At 59.0% G+C, this 18,030-nt stretch overlaps 1 protein-coding gene and 1 non-coding gene across 9 annotated transcripts; one reads left to right on the top strand and one right to left on the bottom strand.

Moving 5' to 3' along the window:
* Positions 1-1,972: 1,972 nt before the first annotated feature.
* LOC119467761 lies at positions 1,973-2,113 on the bottom strand. The gene has a single exon (XR_005196373.1). It is a non-coding gene; the product is annotated as a U4 spliceosomal RNA (small nuclear RNA).
* A 2,290-nt stretch (positions 2,114-4,403) lies between these two features.
* SLC4A11 (solute carrier family 4 member 11) lies at positions 4,404-16,684 on the top strand. 8 transcript variants are annotated; one of them, XM_017504801.2, is made up of 20 exons: positions 4,409-4,884; positions 6,390-6,434; positions 8,973-9,125; positions 9,244-9,293; positions 9,533-9,764; positions 9,843-9,924; positions 10,200-10,323; positions 12,230-12,448; positions 12,537-12,630; positions 13,037-13,162; positions 13,250-13,363; positions 13,448-13,580; positions 13,850-13,923; positions 14,351-14,603; positions 14,675-14,781; positions 14,863-15,031; positions 15,117-15,290; positions 15,421-15,616; positions 15,699-15,868; positions 16,252-16,684. In XM_017504801.2, exons 1-20 carry the CDS (start codon positions 4,842-4,844, stop codon positions 16,319-16,321), a joined length of 2,628 nt encoding a protein of 875 aa, XP_017360290.1. In that variant the 5' UTR covers positions 4,409-4,841; the 3' UTR covers positions 16,322-16,684. The 8 variants fall into 8 exon arrangements, with proteins under 8 accessions (XP_017360292.1, XP_017360287.1, XP_017360286.1 ...); XM_017504800.2 differs by having other exon boundaries at positions 9,241-9,293; XM_017504804.2 differs by lacking the exon at positions 4,409-4,884 and adding an exon at positions 5,154-6,087.
* Positions 16,685-18,030: the final 1,346 nt, after the last annotated feature.

The raw sequence follows: 18,030 nt of genomic DNA, 5'->3' as shown, positions 1-18,030 counted from the left end.
CCACCGCACCTGGCCTACTTTTTGTTTTTATTGAGCACTTACTATATGCAGTGCTGCACTGGCTGAGGAGAAACTCAGTCCTGCTTTCTGGGAGCTCACAGGAAGACAGGACCCAGCAGGACAGTAAGAAGGATGAAGGAGGCCATGCTACAAAGTTAGAGGCCACGAAGGTCTGTGACAAGCACAGCAGGAACCTGCTTTAGATGGTGTGGCCATGGAAGGCCTCTGAGACCCGCAGAGTGAAATGAGCTTCAGTAAGACCTCATGAATTCCAGCCTACAGACTATCAAGTTCTGGAAGCAGGCAGGGGCTGCAGGCTGGTGGGCGGAGGAACAGCCCCAGCAACCACTGTGGCTGAAGAAGCGCTCTCCTGGGAGCAAGAGATACGAGATGAAGTGGGGGACTAGGTAGGGGCCAGGCTATACAGCAGCCCCCTATGTAGGCCACAGCAGGGAGTTTGGCATTTTTCTTTTCTGTGTGTTGGAGAAGCCGCTGAAAGTAGAGAATGGGCCAGTCAGAGACAGATGATGGACCAGGCTGGAGGTGCAAGTGGGCAGATTCTAGCTCTAATTTGAAGAAAATCTGCTCATGGATTAGATGTGGATGAGTCGGGCTGACCCCCAGTCTAGGGCTGTTGGATGGATGGCAGACTCAGAAGCCGATTTTTTTTTTAAGTCAGCATCTCACTCTGTCACCCATGTTGGAGTGCAGTGATGTGATCTTGGCTCATTGCAGTCTCCACCTCCTAGGTTCAAGCGATCCTCCTGCCTCAGCCTCCCCAATAGCTGGGACTACAGGCACGCACCACCAGGCCTGGCTAATTTTTGTATTTTTAGTGGAGATGGGGTTTCACCATGTTGGTCAGGCTGGTCTCGAACTCCTGACCTCAGGTGATCCACTCACCTTGGCCCCCCAAAGTGCTGGAATTACAGGCGTGTGCCACAGTGCCTGGCCAGAAACCCTATTTCCCCTGAATTTCATTTGAATTCTCTATTAGCCATGGGGGGAGGAGAGCTAAAGAGCCTGTGGTGTGTGGACAGGAGATGTGACATTTAACAGTTAGCTGTGGCTGGTGGAGAGCCCTGGATGCAGAGAAAGATCTGGGCAGGCCAGCGTTGAGCGCCGGTCAGAGGGAGGTGGGAGGACAAGAAATAAATGTTGCAAGATAAAGGGGGCCCCCAGGCTCGGTAGCTCACACTTATAATCCTAGCACTTTGGGAGACCAATGCAGATGCATCACTTGTGGTCAGAAGTTCAAGACCAGCCTGGTCAATGTGATGAAACCCTGTCTCTACTAAAAATACAAAAATCAGCTGGACATGGTGGCCCACACCTGTAATCCGAGCTACTTGAGAGGCTGAGGCAGGAGAATCGCCTGAACCCAGAAGGCAGAGGTTACAGTAAGCCAAGATTGTGCCACTGCACTCCAGCCTGGGCGACAGAGCGAGACTGTCTGAAAAACAAAAAGAAAAAGAAAAAGGGGGCCCCTTGGCAAATGACACTGACACCATAAAAAGTAATAAAATAAAAAGGAAAGAAGAGGCCTGTGTGGTACTAGGTACTGCTGGAGGGAGGGCAAGAAAGCCAAGGTAGGGTGACCTGTGCAGTAGCAGTTTCAGTGGTGTGGTGAGGACAAAAGACAAGTATAAGTGGGTTGAAGAGACATAGCAGGAGGGGCACGAAGCTCTGGAGAAATTTCCTCTTAAATGTAGCTGAGGGATAAGGCAGCACCCGGAGGGGAAGGGGCGCTAAGGAAATGTTTTGGGATTTTGTTGTTGTTTTGAGATGGACTCTCACTTTGTCGCCTGGGCTGGAGTGCAGTGGCGCGATCTCAGCTCACTGCAAACCTCTGCCTCCAGGTTCAAGTGATTCTCCTGCTTCAGCCTCCTGAGTAGCTGGGATTACAGGTGCCTGCCACTACACCCAGCTACTTTTTGTATTTTTATTTATTTTCTTTTTTTCTTTTTATCAGTCTCCGTAGAGACTGTCAAAAATTGCCAGTGCCGACTGTACTGAAAGTCGTCACGGCAGGGTATTGGGAGAAGTTTTCTATTAGCAATAATCGCGCCTTGGATAAACCTCATTGGCTATGATACTGCCACTGCGCAAAGCTACTTTTTGTATTTTTAGTAGAGACGGGGTTTCACCATGTTCTCCAAGCTGGTCTCGAACTCCTGACCTTGTGATTTGCCTGCCTCGGCCTCCCAAAGTGCTGGGATTACAGGCGCGAACCACCATGCCTGGCCTGTTTTGTTTTCAAAATGAGATTTATTTTTTTGAGACAGGGTCTCCCTTTGTCACCATGGCTGGAGTGCAGTGATGCAGTCTTGACTCACTGCAGCCTTGACCTCCCTGTCTCAAACAATCCTCCCACCTCAGCCTCCTGAGTGGCTGGGACCACAGGAGCGTGCCAACATGCTGGCTAAGCTTTTGTAATTTTAGTAGAGATGGGATTTCTCTACTAAAATTCTGTGTTGCCCAGGCTGGTCTCAAACTCCTGAGCTCGAGCAATCCTCCCACCTCTCTCTGCCTCTCAAAGTGCTGGGATTACAGGCGTGGGCCACCGCGCCTGGCCTAAAAATGAGATCTCATACATTTACTTCTCACCCCAGATTTTACAATCCACAGGCAAGGTAAGTGGCATCAGGGCAGGACAGTAGAAAACTGTTAAGTGCGCCTTGTGGAACCCAGGGGTCACAGTTTCGTATCCACAGCCCAGTGGAGTCTGAGACCCCAAGGGAGGGAATGAGTGGGGAGTGTGTGCCTGCGTCTGGGTCCCTCAACCTGCCTTCCTGTGTAAGGACCCAGTGGGGCACAGCCCAGGAGATCTGGGGCGCCTGTATTTGGCCTCAGTGTATGATCTACACAGGACAGGGGCAGGTGGGAGAGCTGAAGGAAACAGCCTCTGAAACAGGGTCAGTCTGGGGGCAGCAGGGGCATGGGCCTCAGGGGTTCCCTCCAGGAGGGCCCAGGGAACAGAACCGCAGGGGTAGAGCACAGGTGAAGCAAAGGGCTCAGTGCCAGTTCCTTTGAGAGACAGCCAGGGAGGGGACAGAGGGGGACCATAGCCGACTGGGGGAGTCTGGGGGAGGCTTGGTGGTGGGCTCCTCTTTCCTCAGTGGGCGGAGGTCCTTTGAGGAGAGCACAGGAGGCTGTGGTAAGGGGAAGCGCCCTCCATTCCAGGTGCTTTCCTGGAGCAAGTGGGTTGGAAGGACCAGGTGTTGGGGAGCTGGTGGGAGGCAGATGAAGAAACCAAGGCATTCCCAGATGGGAGAGGCTGGGGGTGGCAAGGTGGCTTTTCAGGGGTCCAGCCTGCATGCCACCCATGCAGCCATGCGCCAGGGACGACATCTGCCTGTGTCCTTCAGCTCCCCCTCAGCCTCCGCAGGCCACCCGGGAGCCAGTGCCTGGACTGGAGCTCTAGCTAGAGGGCGTCTAGAGAAGGTCCCAAGGGGTGTGCAGTATGACCTGGTGTCTCTCCAGAGTCACCACTGAGTAAATAGCATATGGTCAGCCCCAAGTCAGTTGCAGGTCTTGGGGTAGGGATCTTCCACAAGACCTCCTGGAGTAGCGTGGTGTGCTCGGGCCGTCGAGCAGCCCCAGGCCATCCGTCGCCAAGAGGAGCATTCCAGGGCTCCGCTCCTAATGCGCTCTTACCTTGCCGCGTGGGGAACGGGCCGGCCTGGCTCACCCAATCTATGCCTGAGGCTTCCCCAACGCGCCAGGAGCCCTTACTTCGCAGAGATGGGTTTGCCCCGGCCTGCCCCCTCCTTTCCCTCTTCGATGGCTGGGGACAGGGGCCGAGGACTCTGTCCCAGCGCGGCTGAGCCGGAAAGCGCTGACGGACGGAGGGGTCGGGAGGTTGGTTAGCGCTTTACGGAGCCGCGTGTTCCGTTTCCTAGGGCTGTGGAGCCTTTTACTGGGAAGCCACCGTGGATCAGGCCAGGGGTACGTCGCACCGGCTGCATTTGCGAGACCCCATCGCAGCGCGCGCACCCACACTCGCAGGAGACTAAGCGCCTGAGAAGGGGAGTCCCCGGCCGGTCCGGGAAAGGGGACAGGGCGCAGGGGCCATTTTGGGGAGGGAAGAGGCCGCGAACCATGACCTTGACCTAAGAGAAGACCGAGGTCGCAGGAGGCCGGTAGAGAAGTTGCGAGGCTCGCAGCGAGCAAACCCAAAGCAGCCGAGCTCGGAGAGCACCGGCTCAGCGGGCCAGGGCGTAGCTCGGGGATTGCTCGCCGGCCCGTCGAGTCAGTCGGGGCGCGCTTCCTGGAGGAGGAGGAGGACCTGCGGCCAGAGCCAAGGGATAAATGCAGGAGGCGGGGCAGCCAGCGGGCGTGGCCCTGCGGAGGTCCCCGGCCGAAAGGAGGAGACAGGGGCCGTCCGCGTACTTAAAGCGGACGCGGGGGAAGCCCTCCCCGGGTCTGCCTCAGTCGCACAGCTCTGTGGGCCTGTGGGCCCGTCGAGCGTCTTCCCCGAAGCTCCCCGGCCCCGCCCAACCCCTAACCCCGCGACGCTGCGTCCGCCGCGTCTGCTGCGCACAGGCTCGAAGGAGCCGGGTCTACTCAGTCGGGCCAAGCAGCGGCGGCGGCGGGGAGCAGCCCAGTCCGGCTGGAGCAGCCTCCCGCGGGTTGGGGCGCGGGGCGGGCGGCCGGGTCCCAGCTCTCGGCAGCTCTGGCTCCCGCCCCCGGGCGGGGCGTCTGAGCGGCATTAGGACCCAGGCGCGGCGCGGGGGTGTGTCGCCGGCTCCCGCCGCTGGCCCGCCGGAGTCTTGGAGTTTGGGGTCCTGAAGCGCCGGAGCGCTGCGTGAGAAGCCCGGGCGTGAGGGCGCGAGTGTGCCATGGCCGCGGCCACCAGGCGCGTGTTCCATCTCCAGCCGTGCGGTGGGTGCCTGAAACCAGGGGCGCGGGGGAAGGCCGCCCGGGTCTCCGCCACTGAGGCCGGCTCGGCGGGGACGCGGAGCCGTCGAGGGCACCAGGAGAGCGCGGATGCCGTCGGCCTGCGCGGGCCCGGGCGAGTGGGCTAGACGGCTGCGGGGATCCCAGCCACGGGGAAGGGGGCGCGGGTGCAGGAGGCCCGGGCGCGGCTTCGCTGCCCCTGCGCGCTTGGTTTCATTAGGGCTCTGCTGTCGCCGTCTTGAATTTCTTACCAGGTCTGAACAGATGATGCGGCGGGTCGAGGGCAGGGAGCTCCAACGTGGGCAGGGCGGAGCTGTGGGGCTCCCAGCACCCCAAGCGCCGAGCTTTTGGGAGCCCGGCCCGCCGCCGCCTCGGAAGGTCTCTTCTTACCTTCTGCCCAGGCACCTTCCTGCCCGGCGTTGCGGTGGGGTCCTCCGCTCTTGGGGGTCCCCGGCGCCCTGACCGTGCCCTGCGCGGCCACAGCGGTTTCTCCCTCGCGCTGACACCCGAGGGCCAGCCCGGGGTCCCTGCCAGGACCCGGGTTTGTACGACCCTTTACCTGCACGTGGGCCGCGGGGACTGAATCGGGGTGTGCCCCGGCCCACCCCTCCCAGACCCTCGTCGCCCTCAGCCGCTGTCCCTCCCGCGGCCTGGGATGCGCCCCAGCGCCCCCGCCCCCCACTTTTGGATGCAGCCCCGGCTCCCGCCTCGCGCCGACATCCACATCCTGCGCCCCGACCCCCAGGGTCTCCGAATCTGGAGGCGCTTTCCTCTCGTGCACGCGGCCCCTCCTGTCGCTTCCTTCCTCTGACAGCGAGTCACAAACAGCCGGGACCATCCGGGGCCCGGCCCGGGGAGGGCACAGCCTCCCCCGACCCATGTGTCCCTCAGACACTTCTCCCACCCCCGGTTGTTCTCCCTTTTGGACCAACGGCTCTGCCTTCCAGGCGGCTGGGATGCGGTCCCAGGGCAGGAGACCGTTGCCTGTTGGCCCCTCGTGTGACCCCGGGCTCGTGACAGGGGTCGGGGGAACTGCGCCTGCAATGGGCGTTCATGGCACCTGGGACCCGTCTAAGAGGGAGAGGAGTGATGTGCGGAGAGATCGCCAGAGGCCGGCCCCGGCCCAGTCCCTTCCTCCCGCCGCAGCTAGGCAGGGTTCTGTTAGGAAAGCCTGGATTAGCGAACATGGTACTGGTACTAACTCCGTGGGAAGACATCCCGAGAACGTCTCCCTCCTCGCCTCTGGCCTGCCTGGGCAGCCCCTAGCAGATGGGCTAAGGAATTGAATTTCTGAGATTAAAGCTGGCTTCCCCTGCTCCTCATGGGGGCCCCCTCCCCTGCTTCCCTTTCTCCCTAGGGTGGCCGGGTTGAATCCCTGGGAAGAGTGAAGAAATCAGCCAGGTGTGGGGGGGACGGGGAAGGCAGGTGCACACAGGAAGGAGGTCCAGGGCTGGTTCATGGGGCTGGTGACCTTTCGGCTTCCCTTGCAGAAAACTCTCCCACCATGTCGCGGAATGGATACTTCGAGGATTCAAGTGAGTATCTCTCGGGGAGTGTGCGTGGGCGGAGAGCTTGTCCGGCAAAAGCCTCCGGGATGTGTAGCCCACCCACCAGAGTCCTGTGGCTTTGGTGGCCTGTTAGACCACTCTAGTGCTGGAATGCTTTTGGCTCCCACTCTCCAGGAGGCTAGACATGGGCGGGTCCCCAGTAGACCTGGGAGGGCAGGGTGCCCCTTCTCCTGGGCTACATGGACCAAGTGGACCCTCTGGGGTTCTTCCTGAGGTTTTCTGTGATAGTGGCCTGTTATCTGACTAGCCTTGGGGCAAGAATTCTGTAGGCCCCATTCCTCCATCGTCACTCAGCCCTGCGGGGAGCGGCTGTCATCTCTTTAAAGAAATATAAGGCCTCTGTGCTGCGGTGTGTCGGGCAACTTTCTGTTGTCCCTCCTTGTACCAGTCCAGCTGTCTTCTTCCCCATCTCTCCGGGCTGGCTTCAGGCTGTGTCCTGTGCCCAGCCCCATGAGTGGCCTGGCCATCCGAGGGTTGGTTTTGGGGCAGTGCGTAGACCCAGGGCTGGTATGCCCTTACCCGGGGTCCCCAGGATGTGGGGGCTCTATGTGTCAGGCTGCTGGTGGGCAGGATAGGTATGGGGCTGGGATGAGGACTTGGCATTACAGGAGCCCTCCGGGGACCTGGTAGTGTCAGCTGGGGAAGTTCTTGACCTAGGGGACCTGAGCACTAAGCCTAAGGTAGAGCTCAGGGCATCGGGAAGAATGGGGGAAGAATGGGGCTGTGTGAAGGGCAGTGCCGGGGACTAGCAGGTGCTGGTTGAGGGGCAGAGGGGACACTGGGACAAGTTGGGGCCAGAGGAACCAGACAGTTTCAACAAGGCACGCCTGGCACGGGGAGGTGAACCAAAGCAGCGAGGATGTCTTTTGACCTAATGGTTCTCTGGGCTCAGGAGGTAGTGCAGACCTGGGCCTGGGGGTCACCAGTCCCTGGAGGCTTTGACTCAGGAGGCATTAGGGCCTCCTGCCTAGAAGGGGCCCAGGTTAAACTCAGGACACTGAGGGAACAGGGCTTGGGATGTACCAGGGAAACTGGTGGCGGGAGTGGAAATGAGTCAGAGTGAGTCACTCCCTGGCAGGTGTAGGCGTGCTGCTGACCTGTCCCTGTTTCTGCACAGGTGTCTGTCAGGCATCGGTAGGGTCTGGGCTACAGCGGCCCCTTACCTGGGAGTACCCACAAGTGGGGAATCTTAGGGGACCCTAAGACAAGAAGAGCTGCCAGTGGCCAGGGGTGAGGCAGGGACCTAGGAGGACTTCCTGGAGGAGGGGTTCCAAAAAAGGCCCTCCAGGGAGGAAAGTCCTCAGCTTGGAGGACAGGACCTGGCATGCCTGGGGTGCTGACCAACTGGCCTGAGGAGCTAGTGGCCAGGGCAGGGGAAGCAGGGCTGGCTCAGGCTGTGATCTGTAGGCTGCAGGGAGCCATTGTGGGGCTTAGACATAGGAATATTTGCATGTAACCAGGAAATCTTCCTGTAGGAAGAGGGTTGTGCTGTGAACCAGCTGCAGGAATTGAGGGGCCAACCAAGAGAAAGGGGAGCAGGCTCTCAGCTCTGAGGTCCCACATCCCCCAGGTGCCAGGACATACCCTCACTCTCCATGAGGGAGGGGCACAACAGGGGCAGGGCTGACGTGAGGCCTCGGAGTCCTCTCCCCTGGCAGCTCCTGGCTGTTTCCCTGGCTTTCCTGCTTCCTAGGCTGCACTGGGTCTCAGCCTTGATGCTTCTCCCCACCTGCCCTCCTGAGGAGGAGCTCTAAGACCCTGTGCCCAAAGGCAGCGCACGCGCGTGTGTGTGTATGTGTGTGTGTCACATGGATACTGCAGCTTCTCTGTCTTCCCTGTGTCCTCTACTTGGGGAGGGCGGGAGTCAGGCATGGCAGTCTCATCTGCATTCTTTTTCTTTTTCTTTTTTTTTTTTTGAGACAGAGTCGTATTCCGTCGCCAGGCGCCAGGCTGGAGTGCAGTGGCGCGCTCGGCTCACTGCAACCTCTGCCTCCCAGGTTCAAGCAATTCTCCTGGCTCAGCCTCCCAAGTAGCTGGGACTACAGGCGCGCGCCACCACACCCAGCTAATTATTGTATTTTTAGTAGAGACGGGGTTTCACCATGTTGGCCAGGATGGTCTGGATCTCTTGACCTTGTGATCCGCCCGCCTCGGCCTCCCAAAGTGCTGGGATTACAGGCTTGAGCCACCGCGCCCGGCCCTCTCTTCATTCTTGTACTCTATGCCAGCCCTGACGTGTCTGGAGTGGGCATGTTTTTCTCACACTGAAGGGTCAGAGCCGTGCAGGGTCCTGGTCCTAGCAGCTGGGGAATGCCGGAGAGTCACTGTGGGACTAGAAGCTGCCTTCCTGGCCTGTGGGATGGCCTCTCCGACCACGTCCCGAGAGTGGGACAGTCCAGGGGTCCCTGTTCCTTGGGCTTAGAGCCCCTCCTTCCTGTGTGAGGCACTAACAACCAGGCCCTCTTGCTCTTGGGGGTCTCCTCTTGGGGGTCACTGGGTCTCTAGGCTACTGCAAGTGTGACACAGATGACAACTGTGATGCCCGAGAGGACATCCTGGGAGATGAGGGCTTCGACACCGTCAACTCCTCCATCGTGTCTGGCGAGAGCATCCGTTTTTTTGTCAATGTCAACCTCGAGATGCAGGCCGCCAACGCTGGTACGGGAGCTGCAACAGGGACAGGATGGGGAGGGCACCGGCCTGGGAAGGTGTGACCTGCCTTACTAAGACCTGAGGAGGGGGTGGCACCCTCAGCCCTCCCATTTTTCTCCAGCAGGGAATGAAGCGACTTCCGGTGGCTGCGTGCTCCTGCACACCTCCCGCAAGGTGGGCGGCCCATCCTGCAGGTGGTCCTGGGGTCTCTATCTGGGGGCTGAGGCGGTGGCTTCCCTGAGAGTCCTCCTGTTGCTCCCCTCTTCCCACGCCTCCAGGAGCAGCTCAACAGGGAGCTCACTCCAGCCCAGGGCTGGGGACTAGGCTGCTGCAGCCGGCTGGGTGGGAGGGGCCAGACGGTGACAGCGTCTCATTCATGGGCCCATGTGGTTTTGTTCCTGGGGTCCCCTCAGTACCTGAAGTTAAAGAACTTCAAGGAAGAGATCCGTGCCCACCGCGACCTAGATGGCTTCCTGGCACAGGCCAGCATCATCCTGAACGAGCCGGCCACCTCCCTGGATAACGTGCTACGGGCCATGCTTCGCCGCTTTGCCCAGGACCCTGACGACGCAGAGCCCAACTGCAACCTGGACCTGCTCATGGCCATGCTTTTCACCGATGCCGGGGCCCCCATGCAGGGTAAAGGTAAGGCTGATCTCCCAACCCCCGGTGGGGGCGTCAGAAGGGGCCACTGACCCACCCTCCCCATCGCTCTGTCCTCAGTTCATCTGCTGTCAGATACCATCCAAGGGGTCACCGCCACAGTCACAGGGGTGCAGTACCAGCAGTCATGGCTCTGCATCATGTGAGTTGCCAGGCCACTTGGCCCCCCCTTCTTGTCACAGCGGAACTGGGCATCCCGTGTCCCCTGTTCCCTACAGAAGCCGGCCCACCTGTGAGTGCCAGGGCTTTGGCCGCCCACCCAGCCTGGGAGAAGAGGGTTGGAACACTCCAGCCCCTTTGGTCTTCTTTTCCCTCCCTAGCAGAGGTCACCAGGGGTCAAGGTCGAGGGGGTTCCAGGTGGGGGAGCCCCAGCCCCCCAGGGTGCAAGTGTCAGTGTGTCCTCCCCACCCCTGCCAGCTGTACCATGAAGGCCCTACAGAAGCGGCACGTGTGCATCAGCCGCCTGGTTCGCCCACAGAACTGGGGAGAGAATTCCTGTGAGGTTCGGTTCGTCATCTTGGTGCTGGCCCCACCCAAGATGGTGAGTGGGGATCTTGGGGTCTGTGTCCTGGGGAGGAAGAAGGGTCCCAGGTTACCCACCCTCTCCTGCAGACCCCTCCCACCTGTCTTGGCCTTGGAAGGCCTGATCCTTACCCCTCCCTCCACCTCGGCCCTGCGGGTGTGTCAGAAACATCTTGCTCAGCCTGTCAAGTCCTCATTTCCCCAGGGGTTGCCCAAAAGGTTGTATTTCCTTCTTGACTGAAAGGAAATGCTTTTGATCACTATCCTTATTCAAATATGGGGACTTCCTTTGGCCTGCCTGCCCCCCCAGCCCTTCTTCAACTTGACTGACTTTGTGATTTGCTGGCTACGAGTCCCTGCTCCTTCCTAAGCCACACACCCACTGGCTGGGACACCATGCTTTTTGTAGGAGCTGGAATTGATACAATTTTGGGAGTCTTTTAAGGAAAAAGATTTAACAAATCTCAACAGATGATTTCCAGGACCCCTCCCAAGGCCTTGGCAGGGACTTCAGCTTCGACTTCCCTTAGCTTCTCATGCCTCTGCCCCTGGCCTTCTCTAGGCAAAGGGGGTGCTCAGGGGGATGGCCCTCCCAGGGATCTCAGACATGCCGGGAACCTTCCCAAATGCTACTATGCCGGTCACAGAGAAAGGGCAGCCCCTGGCTTGGAGGGAGTGGCCCCCAACAGGGTACCCAGACAGAAGGAGCAATAGCCAGAGCTGAGTTAAAGCCTGGTGCCTTGAGGCCGATGCCCTGGCCCCTGACACTGGGCTCCCCTCAGGAGCATGGGTCTGTTCTTTCAAGGTTTTGTGTTTTTGTTTCTAATTTTTTGAGATTGTCCTGCTCTGCCGCCCAGGCTGGGCTGCAGTGGTGTGATCTCAGCTCATTGCAACCTCTGCCTCCCAAATAACTGTGGCTACAGGCGAGCACCACCCAAAAATTCCAGCCCAGCTAATTATTTTGTATTTTTAGTAGAGACAGGGTTTCACCATGTTGGCCAGGCTGGTTTCGAACTCCTGACCTCAAGTGATCCGCCTGCCTCAGCCTCCCAAAGTGCTGAGATTGTAGGCATGAGCCATGGTGAAGCATGGGCCTCTTCTATAGCAAACATGCACAGTGTCCTGGGACTACAGCTTTGAGCCACAGAGGGACAGACGCTGCTGCTAGATGAGCAGGTTGCTGCGATGAGGGCTGGACGCTGAGCTCACGGTTCATGGATAGGCTTGACCTTGGCCAAGCAAGAGAGAGGGGACCTGATGGGCTTGGAGCTGCTCTGAAAGTCAAACCAGCAGACAGTGCAAATACCACTGGGGAAATGTAGCTGGGTAAACATTTTTCTCCATTGTGTTTTCATTATCTGTGATTACACAGACTTTTGTTGCTTAGGACAAGAGTAATATCTTAAGTTTATAAAAAATCACGAGTTTATAAGAAAACTATAGATCGATGGTAGTTCTGGTGATCTACTGGCCTGGTTGAAATCATGGCAGAGTATACTAATGCCTGAGCTTTGTGGAATAAAACCTGCTACCAGCAGCCGGGCACAGTGGCTCACACCTGTACTCCCAGCATGTTGGGAGGCCTAGGCAGATGGATTGCTTAAGGCCCGGAGTTCGAGACCAGCCTGGGCAACATAGTGAGACCTCATGTCTACAAAAAATTAAAAATTGCTTGGCATGATGGTGCATGCCTATGGTCCCTGCTACTGGGGAGACTGATGTGGGAGGATCGCTTGAGCCTGGGAGGTCAAGGCTATGATGAGCCGTGAGTGGGCAGCCTGGGTGACAGTGAGACCCGGTCTCAAAAAAACAAAAAACAAACCTGCTGCTAGTTCATGGGGAGAGCACCTCCACCTGTTTGGCCTGTGCAGAGCCTCCTCTGTTCTACAGGGATGGTGGATGTGACTCCCATCCTCCACCCCTAGAAAAGCACTAAGACCGCGATGGAGGTGGCGCGCACATTTGCCACCATGTTCTCGGATATCGCCTTCCGCCAGAAGCTCCTACAGACCCGCACAGAGGAGGAATTCAAGGAGGCCTTGGTGCATCAGAGACAGCTGCTCACCGTGATGAGCCACGGCTCAGTGGCGCTGAGAACGAAGGAACACAGCACAGTCTCCCTCCCTGCCCACAGACACCAGGAGGTACAAGGGTAGAGCCCGGCAAGGGCCGGCAGGGTTTGGGGGGGCAGGGGCCGGACAGGGCTAACAGGCCCTCTCTTCTCTCCAACAGCCCCCAAAGTGCAAGGACTTTGTCCCTTTCGGGAAGGGCATCCGGGAGGACGTCGCACGCAGGTTCCCCCTGTACCCCCTAGACTTCACTGACGGTATGTGGCCTCGTGGCGCATCTAGAACACTGCTTTCTTTTTTTTGTTTGTTTGAGACGGAGTTTCACTTATGTTACCCAGGCTGGAGTGCAATGGCGCAATATCGGCTCACCGCAACCTCCGCCTCCTGGGTTCAGGCAATTCTCCTGCCTCAGCCTCCCGAGTAGCCGGGACTACAGGCACGCGCCACCATGCCCAGCTAATTTTTTGTAGTTTTAGTAGAGACGGGGTTTCACCATGTTGACCAGGATGGTCTCGATCTCTTGACCTCGTGATCCACCCGCCTCGGCCTCCCAAAGTGCTGGGATTACAGGCGTGAGCCACCGCGCCCGGCAGAACACTGCTTTCGACACATGTGCCCATCCTGCATCCTCAACAAAGCCTCTGTCCCATCCCCCATTCCTAGGCATTATCGGGAAAAACAAGGCTGTGGGCAAATACATCACCACCACCCTGTTCCTCTACTTTGCCTGCCTCCTGCCCACCATCGCTTTTGGGTCCCTCAATGACGAGAACACAAAGGGGGCCATCGGTGAGGGGTTGGCGGTGGGCAGTGGGCGGGGGTGTGCTGGGCAGGGCCCTGGGCTGCGACACCCGCCTGACCTCCCCACCCCCACAGACGTGCAGAAGACCATAGCCGGCCAGAGCATTGGAGGCCTGCTCTACGCGCTCTTCTCCGGGCAGCCGCTAGTGATTCTGCTGACCACCGCGCCCCTGGCGCTCTACATCCAGGGTGCAGTGGGGGCTGAGGAGGGAGATGGTACCTGAGACCTCTAATCCCTGCTGGGCTCTGACCCACCCTGCCCTCTGCCTGCAGTGATTCGTGTCATCTGTGATGACTACAACCTGGACTTCAGCTCCTTCTACGCGTGGACGGGCCTGTGGAACAGTTTATTCCTCGCACTTTATGCCTTTTTCAACCTCAGCCTGGTCATGAGTCTCTTCAAGAGGTGACTGGTCATTCTGTGAGCTGCTGGGACCCTCAAGGCGTGGCATCTGGCTCAGCCTCATGCCAGCATCAGGCCCTATAACCACAGGGCAAGGGGGGTGCCCCCACCATATCGCTACCTCAAGGGGCTGGGGTGGACTCGGGCAGGGACTGGGGCCCTGGTTTTCTTCCTGGCAGGAAGAGGCAGGGGACCCTGCAGGGGCTCAGTGGGCCTGTCCCGCCCACCCCCTGGTGACACTCGCTCTGATGAGGCTCATCACCTCCTGGCAGGTCAACAGAGGAGATCATTGCCCTCTTCATTTCCATCACATTCGTGCTAGATGCTGTCAAGGGCATGGTCAAAAGTGAGTCTGGCCAGGGACCACCTGCTGCACGGGGCACTCAGCCAAGATGGGAGGCCCTGCACTGTGGCCTGGCAGGGGGCAGATGGGAGCTGCTCGAGCTGAGCGTGCGCCCGTGGTCAAGGGTGCGGGTGCCCTGGAAGCCATGGACTGGCAGAGGGCAGATCCCCCCACGATGGAGGGTGACAGGGCCACCCCAGGTGGGATCAGCAGTAGGGGCAGAGGCACTGGGCAGACTGTGGTGAGGTGTCAGAGATGGGACAGGGACAGTGGGCAGGAGTGCGGGTGCACAGACAGGGTCCTCCTTGCCTTCCCCCCCACCTTCACCCCACTCTACCCCTGGAGCCTTCTTCCTTCAGGGCCCTTTCCCTTAGGGCCCCTCCCCACCACGCACTGGAGAGGGCTGAGGCCTGTGGGTCTGTGTCCACAGTCTTCTGGAAGTACTACTATGGGCATTACTTGGACGACTACCACTCAAAAAGGACTCCATCCCTGATCAGCCTGTCAGGCTTTGGCACCAGCCTCAATGCCAGCTTCCACACTGCCCTCAACACCAGCTTTCTGGCCAGCCCCACAGAGCTGTCCTCGGCCACGCACTCAGGCCAGGCGACCGCGGTGCTCAGCCTCCTCATCATGCTGGGCACGCTCTGGCTGGGCTACACCCTGTACCAGTTCAAGAAGAGGTGAGGGGCTGTGCAGGGAGGGGAGGGGCCCCCCGGGCCGAAGGTCGCGCTCATGCACCCGCTGTCCCCAGCCCCTACCTGCACCCCTGCGTGCGCGAGATCCTGTCCGACTGCGCCCTGCCCATCGCAGTGCTCGTCTTCTCCCTCATCAGCTCCCACGGCTTCCGAGAAATTGAGAGTAAGTTGGGGCTGGGCGGCAGGTGGCGTGGGGTGGCTCCCAGGCGCTGCAGGTATAGCTGTAGTCTGTCCCCTGCTGCAGTGAGCAAGTTCCGCTACAATCCCAGCGAGAGCCTGTTTGCGATGGCACAGATCCAGTCACTGTCCCTGAGGGCCATCAGCAGCGCCATGGGCCTCGGCTTCCTGCTGTCCATGCTTTTCTTTATCGAGCAGAACTTGGTGGCCGCCTTGGTGAATGCACCGGAGAACAGGTGTGGAGGGCGGGTGAGGGCGGAGGTGGGCACAGACTGGGCCCTGGGGGGTGGGGCTCTGTCCACCAGTGCCTGTCTGCTGCAGGCTGGTGAAGGGCACTGCCTACCACTGGGACCTCCTGCTCCTCGCCATCATCAACACGGGGCTGTCTCTGTTTGGGCTGCCCTGGATCCACGCCGCCTACCCCCACTCTCCGCTGCATGTGCGGGCCCTGGCCTTAGTGGAGGAACGTGTGGAGAATGGGCACATCTATGAGACGTGAGTGTGAGGCGGGCAAGAAATGTGGGACCCTGAGGAGCAGGGAGCCTCAGGCCACATGGGACATAGGGAGGGATGAGGCCCCATGGATGGGGGCGCAGAGGTGATGCTCAGCCTTGGGGCGCTGCAGGATTGTGAACGTGAAGGAGACACGGCTGACCTCGCTGGGCGCCAGCATCCTGGTGGGGCTGTCCCTGCTGCTGCTGCCTGTCCCCCTGCAGTGGATCCCCAAGCCTGTGCTCTTCGGCCTCTTCCTCTACATCGCACTCACCTCCCTTGATGGTAACCAGCTAGTTCAGCGCGTGGCCCTGCTGCTCAAGGAGCAGGTGAGTGCTTTGCCCTGTGAGGGAGCGGCATGGGCAGGGACACAACCCCATGCCCACTCACACCGGTCCCTGCCGCCCACAGACGGCATACCCCCCAACACACTACATCCGGAGGGTGCCCCAGAGGAAGATCCACTACTTCACAGGCCTGCAGGTGCTGCAGCTGCTGCTGCTGTGTGCCTTCGGCATGAGCTCCCTGCCTTACATGAAGATGATCTTTCCTCTCATCATGATCACCATGATCCCCATCCGGTACAGGCGGCTGGTAGTGGGCAGGAGGGGTCCAGTCTAGGGGTGGAGACTGGGCAGACAGGGGCAGTGGTCAGGAGGAAGGGTCCCACCTAGGAGTGAAGAATGGGTGGGCTGGGGTGGGTGGCCAGGAGGAGGGGACCAGCCTAGGAGTGGAGAATGGGTGAATAGGGGTGGGTGGGTAGCCAGGAGGAAACCAGCCTAGGGGTGGACAGTGGGTGGGCTGGGTGGCTGGTGGGCAGGAGCCCAGCCTAGGGGTGGAGAGTGAGCCGACTGGGGATAGGCAGGAGAGGAGAGGCCTAGCCTGGCCCTGTGGGTGGGCTGGGTGGGTGCCCACAGCCTTCTCTCTGACCCAGGCTTCTCCTCCTGTCCCTTCCTCCCCCCAGTTATCTCCTGCTGCCCCGAATCATTGAAGCCAAGTACTTGGATGTCATGGATGCTGAGCACAGGCCTTGACTGGCAGGCCCTAGCCACACCCCATTCACCAGCCCCCAACATGCCCCCAGGCTGGCTCTGGGACTGAGGGGAGGTGTGGGTGTGTGGGTGGCTGCTCTGCGCTGAGCTCTCTCATGGCTGACACAGGCCTGGGGCATCTGGGCATTGTAGGGGTGCAGTGGTGTGTGCCTGCCCCCCTCCCATTATCCTTTAGCTTTGGGCCAGGAGCATTGCTCAGGGCAGCTTCTGCCCAGGGTGGGTGGGACTGAGCAAGATGGATTTTCTTTTGATAAAAGAGTCGATGCCTGAAAGAGAAACCATTTCCTTGATTGTGTAAGGAACTCGCTGTACGCACACTAGAGAATAAAGCTTCTGTTTCTAGGCTTCCTGTGTCACCTCTGTCCCTGCTGCCACCACCCCACCCCCACCCCCACCCTGGGGAGGAGAAGCCCTCCCTGGGGAAGTGGAATGAAAGGGACGGAGTCTGTGGAATGCCACCTGTGGGCTGTCACCTCCAACCTCCCACAGTGGGTGTTGGCCCAACAGTGAAACATGGAAGTTCCGGGAGGCCTTTGCGTGGCCATTTTTCCAGGGACCTGCAGGGAAAGCGTTCTGGAAACAGCATGTGCAAGGGTCCAGAGGAACAAGGGCTTGGGGCCACCAAGGCGCTATGGTTGGTGGAGAGCAGTGGGGCGGGGAAGGGTCATCAGGGTGATAGCCAAGGGCCCTGTGACTCAGATGGAAGCTGCCTGTGGGAGGCCAAGGCTCCCACTTGTGAACCATCCTGTCTGTCCGACATATCCTGGATTTTACATGGCGGGGCAGCGCTGGTGGGGATGGAGGGAAGTGGGAGGACTACCAATGGCAGGACATGGGGTGGGGAGGGTTTGATGGACAGGGGAAGGTGCAGTATTTCTGGCTTGGTCATTTGTTGGTTGGTCAGGGGCTCATGGAGGCAGCCAGCAACAGGAATATGGCTCTGAGGCTCAGGGGAGTGCCCCATGTGCAGCAACTGTGGGCAAAAGGAACACCTTGAGCTGACGGCACCTCCTTTGGCTGCATCTAAAACTGAAACGGGACTAACATCTGAAATATGCAAAGAATTCCTGCAAACAAAGGACAGCAGCCCCAACAGAAGAGAGGCTGTAAACGGGAAGGAGGAGGCCCAACCGTAACGGGAGTGTTGAGAGTTACTCAGACCCCTTGGTAATCAGACAGATGCACGCCCATGAGATGCCACCTCACACTGGGTAGCCTGGTGTTGAGTGGGAGATCAGGAGCCCCCAGGGCTGAGAAACAATGCGGGTGGGTATGAGCACGCCCTTCACCCTGCTGTCTGTGGGGACAGGTAGTGAGTGTGGAAAAACCAACTCAAACCATTTTCCTCTGCTCTCACTGCACATAACAGTCAACACAGAAGACTTCTGTGACCAAGTGAGGGATTTCTCACGGGACAGTGGCTGGGTGCCCTCCCATTCAATTCAATTCAACCCAGCCGCTCCCTGCCTACAGATGGCTTCAGAAACCCCAGGTCAAGGGCTCAGTCCCACAAGACCAACCCTTCCTTCCTACCAGTCCAAGGTCTGGGCCTGCAGAACTTCTGACAGACTGTCTTCAAGTTGGGGTTCTAATGACTCCTCTTTTGGGTTCAATTAATTTGTTAGAGTGGTTCACAAAAGTCAGGGACACATTTACTTCATTTAGCAGGTTTTAATTTTTTTTTTTTTTTT

The sequence above is a fragment of the Cebus imitator genome, unplaced genomic scaffold (assembly GCF_001604975.1).
Source record: "Cebus imitator isolate Cc_AM_T3 unplaced genomic scaffold, Cebus_imitator-1.0 Scaffold328, whole genome shotgun sequence".
NCBI classification, from domain to species: Eukaryota; Metazoa; Chordata; class Mammalia; order Primates; family Cebidae; genus Cebus; species Cebus imitator.
Note: the sequence above shows the minus strand (reverse complement) of the source record. Positions and strands in the feature narration are given on the sequence as shown.